This window comes from Elephas maximus, chromosome 13 (assembly GCF_024166365.1).
Source record: "Elephas maximus indicus isolate mEleMax1 chromosome 13, mEleMax1 primary haplotype, whole genome shotgun sequence".
NCBI classification, from domain to species: Eukaryota; Metazoa; Chordata; class Mammalia; order Proboscidea; family Elephantidae; genus Elephas; species Elephas maximus.
This window is the reverse complement of record NC_064831.1, coordinates 104,951,223-104,966,769: the sequence shown is the minus strand read 5'-3', so window position 1 is coordinate 104,966,769 and position 15,547 is coordinate 104,951,223. Positions and strand designations below refer to the sequence as shown.

Sequence of the window (15,547 nt, the reverse complement as noted above, 5' to 3'; positions counted from 1 at the left end):
ATTTCTTTGTAATGTTCAAAGGCTGGGGCTTCCCCTCTCTCTCACTGTGGATTGTGGGGACTCTGCCCTGTGAGACACAAGCCAGGGTTGAGGCAATGGCTTTTGCTTTTGTAGATTCTGTTTTTATTGAGACTTTATGTTTTTCTTCTTTATTTTGATGAATACATTTGTTAACTTTCTTTGTGGTTACCATGAGATTTACCCTTATCTTCCTAGGTTTGAACCAGTCTATTATTACTTGGTATCGCCTTGCCTGCCTCTCCATTAGAAAGGTCTATACCTATACAGTTTATTCCCTCTTTTATTGTTCTGAAGTTGTTGTCATTTACAGATTAACCTCTCTGGTTCCCTGTTGCAATTGTTTTGTTTTTGGATAGTCCTTGAGAGTTCGTTTCCTACGTTGGTATCTGGCTGGTACAATCTTGCATCCTAGATTCAGGCTGTGGTCTAATGTTGTTTGTACTCAGACTGAAGGACTCCTTTTAATAGTTCTAACAAGTTTGGTTTGGTTTTTACATATTCCCTTAATTTCTCTTTATCTGGGAATGTCCTAATTTCACCATAATATTTGAATGGAAGTTTTGCAGGGTATATTATTTTTGGTTGGCAATTTTTTTCTTTCAAGGTTTTATACATGTCATCCCATTTCATCCTTGCCTGCATGGTTTCTGCCAAATAATCAGAGCTTAGTCTTATTGTTTCACCTCTCTATGTGACTTTTTGTTTTTCTTGGGGGTGCTCGAAGGATTTATTCTTTATCTTTTGTTTTAGAAAGTGTGATTATGATATGCCTTGGTGTTTTTCCTTTGTGGTCTATCCTATATGGGGTTTGTTAAGCTTCTTGGATGGTCAGCTTTTCATCATTCATGATATTAGGGAAGTTTTCTGTCAGCAATTCTTCAATGACCATCTCTGCATTTTCCATTTTCTCTCCCTGTTGTGGAACTCCTATCACTCGCAAATCTTTGCTTTTGATTGTACCCCATATAATTCTCAGGGTTTCTTAATTTTTCTTTGTTATTTTTCTGATTTTTTCTCAGAGTTGTATCCAAGTGTTTGACTTCAATTTCACTGATTATGTCTCCCATCGTTTCATACCTGCTCCTCAGCCCTTCTATGACACTGTCCATTTCTGAAATCTTGTTTATCTTTTGGATTTCTAATTGTTGTTTTTGTATGATTTCTAGTTGTGAATTTATTTTGGCATTTTCTTCCTGTATTACTTTCCTGAATTGTTCCATTTTTTGTCTGTATTTCCCATGAATTTGTCTGCCTTTTCCAAAAATTTGTATATTTTTTTCTCATTTTTGTCTGCTTTTTGCTTCAACTCTTGGATTGCTCTGAATATTAGAGATTTGAATTTCCTGTCAGGTAGCTCTAGTGCTTTTTCTTCTCCTGGAAAGTCATCTGGTGTTTTATTTTGGATGCCACTGGACCCATCCTGTGCTGTTTTTTTTTTTATGTTTTGATATTGTCTCCTGTCTTCAGGACATTCAGTAGGTATTTTCTTTGTTTTTTGATTAGAGATTTGTTTGTTTTGCTTTGCTTTTTTGTTTTATTTGGTTATGTCTGAGCAGGTGAGCTCTGCATTCTTTCTTGTTTTCTCATCTGTAGTAATGATACTCAATGGCAATGGGTTCATATGCATGCAGAACCTGAACGATGGATAAGGAGGACCAAAGAAGAGTTGATGCCTTTACATTATGACATTGGCAAAGAGTATTGAATATAACATGGACTGCCAGAAGAACAAACAAATCTATCTTGGAGGTGCAGCCAGAATGCTCCTTAGAAGTGAGAACGGCAAGACTTCATCTCCCATACTTGGACTTGTTTTCAAGAAGGACCAGTCCCTGGAGAAGGACATCATACTTGGTAAAGTAGAGGGTTAGTGAAAAAGAAAAAGACCCACAGTGAGATGGATTGAAACAGTGGCTGAAAGGCTGGGCTCAAACATAGCAGTGATTATGAGGATGATGCAGAACCAGGCAGTGTTTTTTTCTGTTGTACATAGGGGCACTGTAAGTTGGATCTGACTCAATGGCACCCAGCCAACAACAATACAAGCAGTATCACTGAGTGAGGATTCCAGGAAGAGATCATCAAGAAATACACAGCCTGAGACAGAGATACTTCATAAATGGTTCTGGAGAAGAGCAATGAAGTGGGCAATCAGCTCATCAGATCTGGGCACGCAGAGAAAGAGTGCCATACGGGAGCAATATCACATTGAAACTGGGGAATCACAGGGAAGAGATTCAGGAGTAAAGGTTTGCAGGTTGGGTTAAAGAAATTTCAGGACAGGGACAAATTAATCAGGGAATGCACATTTGTGGAAGGACAAAGGGAAGGTAAAGGAGGGAGGGCATGAGCACTGATGGCCTGTTCAGTGCTGAGCAGGATGGAAGCTAGATTGCCCACACACGTTTATGCAGAGGACTCCCTGCCCCCTCTAAGACTAGGTCATTAAGTGGAGGCCCCCACCTCCCTGCCCCCACTCCTTTCACCTCCCCCACCTGATTGGAGGGTTCCCTTCCCCCACCTCAAAACAGGCTGTGCACACATGCACAGAGACACTGTGTTAACCCTTCCCAACCTTTTGTACTGTCCAACCAATCCATACCTGGACAGAAGTCTTATGCAGGTCCCTCGGCCTCCCAGGGACTCCACCGATGTTTAGTACTAGTGCCAAAGCCCTCCAGGTTTTGTGCCTGAGTGCAGAAAACTTTTGCCACCTAACCCCCCGCCATAGGCTCCCCTGTCCTTCTGCCTGTGCAGAGGTGTTTCTCCCCTTTTATGAATGGGTAGAAACCACTTACCCTCCTGCCCCCACCCTACCATCTACCTGTGACTGAATGGAAGGCTTACCCTGACTACCAAGGCTCCACTGCCCAAATATGCGTGAACAGACAACCCACCAGCAAACAAGGGGGAGTGGCATTTACATCAACACAAAGGGTTTGCACTGTCCCTCAAGCTCTACAGAGGGACCTCAACTAACTGATACCTTTTGCCTTACCACGGGGAAGGACCCTGCTCTCTCAATTCTAAGGAGTCATCCAAAGGGGAATCCTAAGGTCTTAATGCCATAGTCTCTATGTACACACTCAGCTATCCATACTGTCCAGTGAGGGGAAGTCACAATTAACTACCTGGCAGCTCCAGTGACATTTGTACCTCAATATTTAAAAAATGGCAATAATTAAAATATTACAAATGGTAAAACAACCCAAGGAGAAAGGAAAGAATCTAAACTCCTAATATATCAAAACAAAACGAACAAATAATAAAAAAAAACTTTAACAGCTCAAAGAAAATAGACAATTCCAAAGCATATGAAGAGACAGGAAAAGATGGCCCAATCTAACAAACAAAATAAAAGGACAAAAACAATATCTGAGGATGAACAAATAATGGGACTTTCCAATAAAGACTTCAAAAAAACTACTATTAAGTTTACTCAGAGAGATAAAAGAAAACACAAAAAAAATCTATAAGAACTTAGGAAACAGTACAAGAACAAAATGACAAATTCAGTAAAGAGATAGAATCCCTAAAAAATCAACAAGTAGAAATTCTGAAGAGCAAGAATAAAATAAGAAAACAGACAACTCCATGGATGGACACAGAAGTAGAATTGAAAATTGGACAAAAGAATCAATGAATCAGGAAACAAAACCTTTGAGACTACTCAGTTTGAGAATCAAATAGAAAAAAAGCGTAAAGAAAAATGAAGAAAGTCAAAGAATTATATGAGACAATCAAAAGGAATTATATACACATAATGCCCCACCTATCTGTCTGTGCAGAAGTTTCATGCACCCCCCTCCCTCCCCACCATTGTGAATTGAATCGTGTCCCCACTAGAATGTGTGTCAACTTGGCTAGGCTACAATTCCCAGTATTGTGTGATTGTCCACCATTTTGCCATCTGAGGTAATTTTCCTATGTGTTGTAAATCCTACTTCTGTGATGTTAATGAGGCAGGATTAGAGGTAGTTATGTTAATGAGGCAGGACTCAATCAACGAGATTTGATTGTATCTTGAGTCAATTCTTTTGAGATATAACGGAGAGAAGCGAGCAGAGAGAAAGGGAGACCTCATACCACCAAGAAAGTAGAGCCAGGAGAGTGTGTCCTTTGGACCTGGGGTCCCTGTACGAGAAGCTTCTCAACCAGCGGAAGGCTGATAACAGGGATGTTCCCCCAGAACCGACAGAGAAAGCATGCCACTAGAGCTGGCCCTCTGAATTTGGACTTCAAGCCTCCTAAGCTGAGAGAGAATAAATTTCTATTCATTAAAGCCATCCACTTGTGGTATATATGTCATAGCAACACTAGATGACTAGGATACCACCCAAAAGAAAAAGACAAAAATAAGTACAGAAAGAATATTTGAAGAAATAATTGGAGAGAACTTCCCAAATATCTCAAAAGAAGAGATTTTCATCCAAGAAGCTCAATAAACTCCATATAGGATAGACCCCAAGAGAAATTCAACAAGACATATAATAAAACTTTTCAGATCCAAGGACAAAGAAATAATTTTGAGAGCAGCATGTAAAAAGAGAAATACCTCCTAATAAGGTGCCTCAATAAGATTAAGCACTGAGGAGGCAGGGCCAAGTTGCCGGAGTAGTCAGACACTTCAGTGAACCATCTTACAATGAAGACCTGAAAGAACAAGTGAAACGATTACATTTATGACAAGCTAGAAGCCCTGAACATCAAAGGCAAAGTTAGAAAATGGACTGAGCGGCAAGGGAAGGGAGAGATGGTTCAGAAGTGAAGAGGAGTTGCTGGACCTGAATCGCTGGGAACCCTCAGGTTGCAGTGGGTTGTTGGCAGCATTTGGCCACAGTTTTCTCCAGGAGAAACAGCGAGCTGCACAGCCTACTCTCACCTCCAGAACCAGAGAAGAATGGCACTCTTGGCAAAAGCCAAGTACTTGCGTATACTTTACTGCACCCCCAGCCCCCAAGCCAGTTCAAATGGCTGAAGTTTATTGTGTGTAAAAATATACCTCAATAAAGGTATTTTCAAAAGTGCGTTAGACAGGGGGACAAGGGCTGAAGGGGATTCTCTGCAAGTATTAAAGGCGGGAAAGGCTGGTGGAGTGTTCCTCTGTGTGCCTCCCTGTATGGACACCCTTGGCTGGCACATCCATGGCATACTCGCTCTGGAAACACTAGTGGCAAATAAGGGTTGGTGTCTATGCTTTCCTTTCTTTAGATTTTGTCTTAGAAATTTCACTTCCATTTGAATAATAATTAAATACAAAGATACTTTCATGATTCAGTGATGACATTGGACTCTTAATTAGATTAAGCATTTGGTTGTGTACCTTTTGTTTAGTAACAGTCTCCATATTAGGCAGAATTGATTTATGTTGTATAACTAATGGTCCAGTTGCACAGGGATTACATGGAAAAATAATGACAATTTATGGCACGCGTCTCTATAACATATGCTTCATCCTTCTATGATCTTTTCAGGGTAATCTAATTGTTCAGGAAATAAAAGCAGCTTTCTTTAGAAGGCAGAGTGGTGGTGGTGGTGTGGGGTCCAGACCCTGAAATTAGCCTGTGATCTATTTGTTGTCTTAATAGACATGGTATAGATGGAGATATAGACAGATACTCATATCAGCACAGTCTTTTGTTTAAGTCCCTTAAGAAACGAATGCAAAACACTCCTCCTGATTTCTTGTTTCCTTCTAGATCATCCACAGAACCTTGGCTGCCATGTTGGGCTCCCTCGCAGCATTAGCAGCACTGGCCATGATTGGCGATGTAAGTTTCAAATAACGTCAAACTCAGAGACTTCCCAGAAATTGGACTCAACCTGGTGTCTCTCATTCTTCAATATGCAATTTTTACGTTTTCCTCCAGGAACCATGCTAGAGGTTTGAACTAACAAACTTTATCTTAATGAATATTTTTCATCTAATTTTATTACATCACAGTGGCGTGATTTCCCATTTTACATTCAGCTGAGGAAAGGTTCATCAAGACCATGCATCTGTGCAGGGTCACATAGCTGAGTGGTGCTAGTGCTAGATCTACGTTGTGTTCCCTTGGGAGCCAGAGATCACCTAGCCGGGAAGATGGTTGGGGATGTGTCCTGTAGACTTCAGGAGGCCCGTAGAGATGCATACTTGGGGTCTGAGGATGGTCCATCAACAAGAACATGCTGGAGAGGGAAGCCTGGTGGCCTGGTGTTGTTGGAGAGCTGACACTGGGGAGAAATTAAGGAGCCCCCAAAGGTAGCAGCATGTAGACATGAATTTGAAAACAAGTATATGTAATTTAATGGATTATCCTGAAACAATTACTAGATGACATTCAATAATAACCAGTTTATTTTAAAATAACCAGTTTAACAAACTACGTGTGTATTCAGTTATTTATTTATTTATTATTTTTTTAATTTAAAATTTGAATGTAGGCCCCGCTTGAAAACAGTAATAAGAACTTGAACATTTCCTTGGCTAGCGTTGGTGTAAACAAACGCACGCTAAAGGTAAAATGTCCCAGACCCCAGAACTTAGGCATAAAACCACTTGTCCTGGAGGATTTTATCTTAAGAATAAAGAAATGTTCAGGTTTGTCATGCATAAATTTGTTTGTTTATTTCAAGATAGTCATGGCAAGGGATGCAAGTAAGACCCTGAGACATTTAGCATTGGAGAATCAGAGTTGACAATTACAATGTTAGTTTAAATGTTGGAGTCTAAATCTTTTAGACTTTAGGCTTTTACCTTTAATGAGTGGTTTCAGGAGGAACTCAGAAGAGGCCCCTCTTGGCCAGAGTCTGAACTCGGTTGTGACAAGCAGTATCTCAGCAGATTCTCAGTCTTCAGAGTCAGAGTCAGAAAGTCAGAGAGAACTTTTGCTTGTCTTACTTCAAAAATGAGCAGAAATCCATGGATTTATATATTACGTGTGCTATCATGTCCAACTATAATTGGTATGCTTTATTGCCAGTTAGGGGCATTGTTGTATGACATACTTATGTTTTGCTAATTTATAGAGATTTGCATTATTGCCAGTTACGGCATGACATGTACATGTTCTTATTTACTATGTGTGTTTCAAGGCTAAGGTAATTAATTAAAAATTATGGGAACTATTTAGTAATGTATTTATGTTCTGCTAACTTATGAAGTTTTAATTTATAGAGTTGATTAATGTTACATTCTATTATCAGAGAGTGCAGGTGCGTAGCCAAATTTAGGGAAGCTATTTACAACATGCTTTACTATTTCCAAGGTTAGAACAACTTTTCTTTTTTATGTTGGTCAGGATACACTTTTTTTTTTTTTTATTGTGCTTTAGGTGAAAGTTTACAGCCAAGTTAATTTCCCATGCAAAAATCCATACACATATCGTTATGTGACACTAGTTGCAATCCCTACAATGTTACAGCACACTCCGCCTTTCTACCCCAGTTTCCTCTGTGTCCATCCAACAAACTCTTGTCCCATCCTGCCTTCTCATCTTGCCTGCTGGACAGGAGCTACCCTTTGGTCTCGTGTATCTGCTTGAACTAAGAACACTCTTCATGAGTATTATTTTATGTTTTATAGACCAGCCTAATCTTTGTCTGAAGAGTGGGCTTCGGGAATGGTTTTATTTCTGAGTTAACAGAGCATCCAGCAGCCAGTGGCTTAAGGGGTTCCTCCAGTCTCAGTAAGTCTGGTCTTTTTACGTGAATTTGAGTTCTGCTCCACATTTTTCTTCTGTTCCGTCAGGGGGAGCAACTTTCTAATGACTTATAGTTACTGGTTAAGGGGCATTATAGAAGTATACATGTTTCTATTTCTAAGTTCAGAAATTTTCTAACATCACATTATAAGTGACTTATACATAGGTGTTTAAAAGCATTTTAAAAACATAACAGTGGAAAAAGCATTATAGATGTATACATAGTAGTGATTTATACATAGGTGTTTACAAACATAAAAGCACCAAAACAGTGTGAAAGCATTATGGATGCATACATAATAGTGAGAGGATTTTAGAACACAGCAGAAAGTATGCATAACACCACCATTGGTTCATTAATTGTTAAGAATAACAACTATGTGTGCTGTTTTGTTTTGTTAGGAATAACAATTATATGTGCTGTTTTGTTTAAAAAATCACTTACATGGCACAGAGCTGGCACATGCTATAGGGAGATGCCCTGGCTTTGAGCCACTGGGCAGTCTTTTCACCCCAGCCAGCCCCCAGGCACCAGCCTCTGAGCTCTCAATCTCCCTTGGTACAGCATGGCAATGATGCCTGCCTTCCCTGCTCCACAAGTGGTTAGAGGGAGAAATGAGAGCAGGCAGGGGGAGTGCTGTGAAATGTAGGACAAATGGTTGTTGTCATCCTGGCCAAAGACCACTGCACTGAGGAAAGCATGGGTGGACATCACTAAGGCCATATCCAACAAGGCTCATCCTGCAATTTGGGCAATAGGCCTTCATGGAATCAACAGGCACAGGGTCTTTTTAAAAATTACTAATTGTGTAGGCTTGTCATTAGAAATGACTTGCTTGTTGGTGTTTTTGAGGGGTGTTATAATCATACCTCAAAGGCAAGTAGGTGGTATGATTTTAGCTGTGGGCTGATGATGGGTGCAGTAAGCAGCCAGATATTTGTACAGCTTGTTATGGGTGTGGAGTTGGGTGCCAGACTAATCGTCACATTTATGTTTGATTGCAGAGACCTAGACTGAGCCATGTGGTGGAGTGGATTGATTTTGAGACCCTGGCCCTCCTGTTCGGCATGGTAATTGCAGCCCTCCCTGGGGGCGTGACTCAAACCACTGTTAACTGAGACTATCTCTTTTGCTGCTGGAGCTGATCGTTCTGTTAGAGACACTTCACTGCTTAGCAATTACGGCTTGACTGAAGAGTGTTAGTGTGTGTCTAGCTAATTTGTCCTGGGAAGGAATCAAATGGTTGATACTCTATAGTTAGTCAGAATTTAAGTCTAAGACTGTTTGATAGTGAAAAAGAAAAAAATAACCATCTAGAAAATTTAGGGATATTTTTAAGTTACCCAAAACCAAACCCACTTCCGTTGAGTCAATTCTAACTCATAGCGACCCTACAGGACAGAGTAGAACTGCCCCATATGGTTTCCAGCGCTGTAAATGTTTATGGAAATAAACTGACACATCTATCTCCCAGAGAGCAGGTGGTGGGTTTGAACTGCCAACATTTTGGTTAGCAGCACCTGAGCACTTTAACCACTGTGCCACCAGTCTCCTTATTTTTGAATTACTACCCTTAAAATATAAAATAGAATATCTCAACTTAATGAACCATAAAAAAGTTTTGGTGATTAGAAAAGAACATTTAACATTTAAAGTAAGAAATGGCCCCTAATAGTTCCTTTTTTTTTTTTTTGTCGTTGATATTGTTAAGTGGCCACTCTGTACAAGGCAGCTTTGATCTGTGAGAAATGTCACCAAGTCAGCTTGCTATAAGGGAGCTTTAATAGCACATGGGACATAGCCATAGCTCAGTGTAACTATAATCAGTAGAATTTGACAAGGGCTTTTTTTAGGACAGTAGATGATTTGAAGGGACAGCCTCTTCTGTCTCGGCTTTTCTATGTAAAGCAGGCTGCAAGCGAAGGGCCTGCTACCCTAGACTTCAATCTCACCCAAAGTAGCACTGCACCATCTTTGGGGTAAAGTATGGGAGGATGCAGGTGGTGATCTGACTTGTGTATCCCAGAGGAACTAATGTTTATGTTGAGACCTGAAATGCATATAAGGCTTGGGCATCTGGATGGAGGAAGGCATACCAGTTGTCTTATTCAATTCTGACTCATAGTGACCATATAGGACAGAGTAGAACTGCCCCATAGGGTTTCCAAGTAGTGTCTGGTGGATTCGAACTGCTGACCTTTTGGTTAGCAGCCATAGCTCTTAACACCTATGCCGGCAGGGTTTCTGGATGTCTTATAAAGTACATGTTCCTAAAAAACATAAATGAATGGTTTAATTTGGCTTTTCTCAATTGAATAAGTTCAGCAAATCCTCACAAGTTCTATGATTTTAGAACTATGGGGATGCAAAGGTAGTCTCGTATCTTTGTCATGACAGCAACCCCCTCTTTTGGTTTTTTGGGTGATTCCAGAGGCTAACATGCTGCACTGCTTCAACACGACCATGGGAACCACATGAGACCTACCCAGTCATATTGGCCTGGGACTTTCAGTGCTGTGAGAAGCATCAAGTTCTGCAAACAGCCTCCACAGTGGCCGTTTTGTATTAGAATGAACATCAGTGATCAGTTTAGATAAAATGGAAACTTGTATTGGGTCTAAATTGACTTTTAGACATTTTTATTTCATAAGTCTATTTGTAAAAAAAAAAAAGGGCCCACAATTTACCAAATACTTTAATTCATATTTTTACTGAACTATCACAACAACCTTACAAGGTATGGAAAATTAAAAGGTAAGAAAATTAAAGTACAGAGGGTTAAATAGCTTTTTGATCAAAATTAAACTACTCAGAAGTGACAGAATCAGGCTTTTCTTGCTCCAAGTTCAACACTACCATCTTAGGAAGTGAAATATAGACTCTTCCAGAAAGTTCAGACTGGTTGAAATGTCTGGTTGTTTAGATTCTAAACAAATGGGACATGACTTTTGATTAATGTTTAGGATGGTTCTCATCAAATCACTGTCATCCCTAGAAAGAAACACGGGTGAGTAGACATGCTGTTTCCTACAGAACCCCGAGAAGAATTCTTTTAATATGACTGCTCTTGTTTACATGCCTTGATACGATTGGTGCCAACAGTTTAATTACTTTAAAAAACAAAATTTAACCCAGCTTTAAAATCTTGAAATGTCTAAACTGTTGCATGTGTGGCCAGCGAGGTGCAGAGGCCACATTCTGGTGCACTCCTTACCTGCCTCCAGCTCTGTGTGTGTAGGCGCGTCACCTAACTTCTCTGACCAGTGCCTAGTTTGTAAATGGAGAGTAATAATAATGCCTGGTATTTGCTATGAGGATAAGATGGAATGATAATGCGCCATGTGGACAAATCCCTGACAGAAAGCTAAGTGCCAAAGCACTTGCAAGAGCCCCCCTTCAGGTAGCTAATTAGTTATTATGGAACAGAAGGAAGTTGACAGGATGAGGAATGAAGGCCTTTCAACAAGAGATGCAGAGCTTGGTGGTGGGGAGCTTTCTCTTAGAGGCCATGGCTCAGGTAACATCACTCTGACCCACTGTGATACACTGCTCTGCTAAAACATTCTCCTTGTCTTTTTTTTCTCTTTCTCGCATAGATGATCTTAGTAGCCATATTTTCAGAAACTGGATTTTTTGATTATTGTGCTGTAAAGGTAGGTTTAATGTAACATTTAATAGTTGCATATTAATCAATTAATATGTCTATTTTTCCACCATTATGTATTTAGTAAACAAAACCACCATTGAAGCAAGTATTTTAAAATCCTGTCCTCCCTTTTGAAAATGACATCTGTAAAGCTGTGCTAAGAAGTAACATGGCTCTGAGCAATACTCTTAGCTTCTCTATAAATATGTGAAGAAGATCGAGGAAAAGAGTACTGAGGTTGAATGTTTGTGTAATAGTATATAAATTGGCAGATCGAGAGCTACACATCAAAATTGCTCTGCATTTTAGAATATGTAAATATTTCAAGTGATCAGCCTCTGATTACTTTGCGTTTGGTAAAATAATTTTAGTGATTGCCTTCTAAACATTGAGCATATTCACTTTCATAACCACAGCCCTGGGGAAACTCACCAGCATGTTTTGACCTTCAGAATTTGCGGAGGTCTAATGGTTCTATCATTCAGAGTTGGCAAGAAGAGAGCAAGACTAGTGTAAAGACTAATGGTGTGCTTGGGTTTTTTCGTTTTTATCATTGACAAGCTCTTTTAAGACGTTATTTAATCAACTTTAGCATCACTAATGAAGAGTGCCACGTATCCATGACTTTGCCGAACTGTCTTGTCCTTCTTTGTGTGTGTGCCGCAGGCCTACCGTTTCTCCCGGGGAAGAGTGTGGCCCATGATCATCATGTTGTGTCTCATTGCTGCCGTCCTCTCTGCCTTCTTAGACAACGTCACAACCATGCTGCTCTTCACTCCTGTGACCATCAGGTATGCAGCATGCTTCTGCCACAGGTGTTCTGGCTGGACTTGGGGAAGGTGTGGCTCTGCCCAGACAGCCTTGCACAGGGCTCCATCTTTGCACCCATGCGAGTGCCTATCTACTCACCTCATGGGCCCACCTGGTTTCAGTTGAGCTGGCGTGTTGGCACGTACTTTGTATACACCGTGCTGTGCTATGCCAACACCACATAGCCACGGTGCTGTGATGGCTGCAGGGGTGGCCACAGCTGCTGCAGAAACACTTGCAAGGAGTGAGAAGACACAGGCCTTGCTTTTGCAGATATTTGACTTTAATCCTAACCACTAACGACTGGGTTATTGTCCCTGCACACTCTCCCATCCATGGCCTCAGGCCACTCACATGGCTGGGAGGGCTCCTGTCTCTGAGCTGTACCGGAGTGCCCAGCATGAGGACTGGAGAGGCTGTCCTGGGGGCAGAGGGCCGCCAGACTTACCAGGCTGACTGCGGTCAGGGCCAGCCTGGCGATGCTCTGCAGGGACAGTCGGGGAGTGAGAAATTCAGCTTCTTTTAGTTTCATCCACTTCAGTCATGCGCCAGAGGCCACCTCCCAGAATCTCTTGCAGCCTGAGCCTTCCAGGCCATGGGTTGGATCTTGTATCCACACTTATATTCTTTGTTCTGTCAGCCTTGGGCCCCAGGCCTGTGTCCTCCCTGCTTAGACCTGTCATGTGCAGCACTTGGCTTGGCCCTGGGAGTACAGAGGGACAGGACAGGCACCCCCTCAAGGGCTTACAGGGAGTGGCCAGCATTAGCAGGTCCTTCAGCTACACGTTCTGGTTTGTGTCATCAAAGTGATGACCTGTTTGGGAGTTAGATTAGATGAGGAGCCTACCTGGACCCTGAGGCTTATGACACAGGTGCCTTCAAAATTGCTGTAGGGAGCTACTGCCAGCTCAGGAGAATCCTGGGGAGAAGGTATGTGGCATCTGGAGAATGGAGAATCATAGAGAAAGTGGGAGTTGGAGTGTGGGGAGGGGAGGAGAGGAGGAAATGTAGGAGGAGCTGACTTGCTCCCTGTACCTCTACCTAACAGAGGCCTGCACTGCCCGGTTGGTTCCCTGCTGTTGCTGTGGCAGATTTGGGCTCTGGCCCAGGTCTGCCAATTTGCTGGCTCTTGTCCTAACCCATGTATAGACAGGGATTCAGAGTGGGAGAGGCTGGACCTACCACCTTTCCTGGGCAGGGTGGCACACTGTCACCTCTCAGTACTTGGGGGTTCTTCTGAGGATAAATGAATGATGGAGTGAAAGTGTTTGGAGGGCATTAAGAAGGGTAACCTGCACTACCAGTGTTTCAAATTGTGCCCTTTGGACACTTCGGGGCAAGAAGCAGGCCCCAGGGCACGATTCCAGGCCACACACCTGCTCTCCTCCAACCAGAGCTCTCTGTAGCAGACACTTATTTGAAAGCCACCATATTAACTGACTGTGCCAAGTCTCAGCGCAGTGTTGCACTCTTCTGGAAGTAGCTCCTTGGCCAGGAGGCATTGTGTTCCCAGAATGCCTGTGTGGTTCTCACCGAGTGGGTCTGTTTAGCCTTGTCAGAATCAAGTGATATCCTCACTTCTCCAGGATTTGGCTTTCTCATTTTATGTTATGGCAGTGATTCCACTTATTAGGCTAAAATCACGTCTTTCAAGATTCAAGATTTACAGTTCTAAGAGTGACGTGTTATCATGTTCTTCACAACTTTCAAGCTTTGGTGCTTTCATTTTGCCTTTGGACTGAAAAGTAGGAATCTCTGGCCAGTTCAGACTGCATATTTTCTCTGTGCATTGCCTGGGTGGTTTATTAATGCACACCTGTTGTTTTCTTGCTGGAAACAGATCCTTGTGAACCTTCTCCACTGAGTGATGTTGATGACTGGGGGTCTGACGCTCATTTGTGGGGCCACCTCTGCTTTGGGTCCCCAAACATTATTATTTCATTAGCTTCTGTGTGGCTCCATTGGCCAGTGTCTCCCTGAGACCAGCCAAGAGAAGGGCTGTGTGACTCACTCTGACAGAAGGATCCCTGAACTCAGTAGGACCTCCTGCCGGCCTGAAGACCGAAGGCCCAATTTCTGTGTAGAAGTGGGAAGTGCAGGCTGGGCAGGTGGGGAGGATGTTGTGATGCATTTTCTAAACTCTCTTTAGAGCACTGTTATCACATATGTGCACTGTCGGATCACCTGGGAACTTGAAACTGGGCACTGGTGTGGGTGGGCCTAGATAGTAGGACTTTAAAAGCTCTGAGATGACTCTAGTGAGAACAGCTCCATGTGAGACGCAGTGCTATAGGGTGTGTGTTCATTTCACAAGGAAGAAGCCCATGTTTAGCAGCTAAAGGGAAGAGGTGAGGGGGAGCTTATGGACTGAGGGAAAGGGATTCCACATCATAGAAGGGACGGGTAGGGGGAGGGGAAGGAGAGACTGGCGATAGGGTTGGTATGCACTGTTGGGCAGGGTGCTTCTCTGCTGCCCAACAGCCAGCCTTGGAAAGTCTGGGCTAGGGCCAGCCCTTCTGGGGGGACCTACCCAAGGGAAACTCCCTCTAGACCTGTGGGGCCAGGGGCATCAGACTGATAGGTCATGTGGTGGGTTAACTTTGGGAAGAAATAGTCTCAGAGTCAGCTCTAACCTGAGTTCTAATCTCTCAGAGTGTTGTTGTCATTGTTTGTCTCCCAGTCTTGCCCATAGCTGTGTTTGTGTGCCTTCCTTGTACAAGCAAGTGTTCTGAAAATATTTGGATTGCCCACAGGCCTTTTAAGATATGAAAATGAGGGACAACTTTCATTTTCCTCTATTTGTGACAGATTATGTGAGGTACTGAACCTTGATCCAAGACAAGTCCTGATCGCAGAAGTGATTTTCACAAACATCGGAGGAGCTGCCACTGCCATTGGGGACCCGCCAAATGTCATTATTGTTTCCAACCAGGAGTTGAGGAAGATGGTATGTACTAGTATACAGGGTTACTTCAAATAAATGTAGACTTCATCTTTCCCACTTAGAACTCTATTCAACACGAATACATTTATTAGAAATCAAACTCATCTCTGTGTTCATAGTAAGGATATTGGCCATGTCAAGAGTGGGATATTAGTTGACTGGCCCTCCAATGTAGAGCTAAGTGGTCTAAATTGGTTTCACTCTCATTCTGATAACTTTTAAAAGAAATAATTGAGTAAATGATCTATTTAATCACAGTGTATTATATTATGTTAATTATATTAGTAGAGCTGAGGTTTCTCTCGACTAATATTGAGAACAAAATGATCTGTCTCCTCTCATTGAAGATGTGGGATTTTCTTCTCAACTGTGGTGGATGAAACCTCCACTGATGGTGATTCTTCACTGATGAAAAACTTAAGAATTTTTTTAAAAAAGGG

The 15,547-nt window shown here is 42.0% G+C and overlaps 1 protein-coding gene across 1 annotated transcript in view; it reads left to right on the top strand.

The window, feature by feature from the left end:
• OCA2 (OCA2 melanosomal transmembrane protein) overlaps positions 1-15,547 on the top strand; it is a 454,916-nt gene that overhangs the window by 109,776 nt on the left and 329,593 nt on the right. Inside the window, exons 11-15 of the mRNA XM_049905844.1 lie at positions 5,721-5,792; positions 8,712-8,777; positions 11,304-11,360; positions 12,020-12,144; positions 14,972-15,110. Of these exons, the coding sequence (XP_049761801.1) occupies positions 5,721-5,792; positions 8,712-8,777; positions 11,304-11,360; positions 12,020-12,144; positions 14,972-15,110 (459 nt within the window). The remainder of the gene's footprint in view (positions 1-5,720; positions 5,793-8,711; positions 8,778-11,303; positions 11,361-12,019; positions 12,145-14,971; positions 15,111-15,547) is intronic.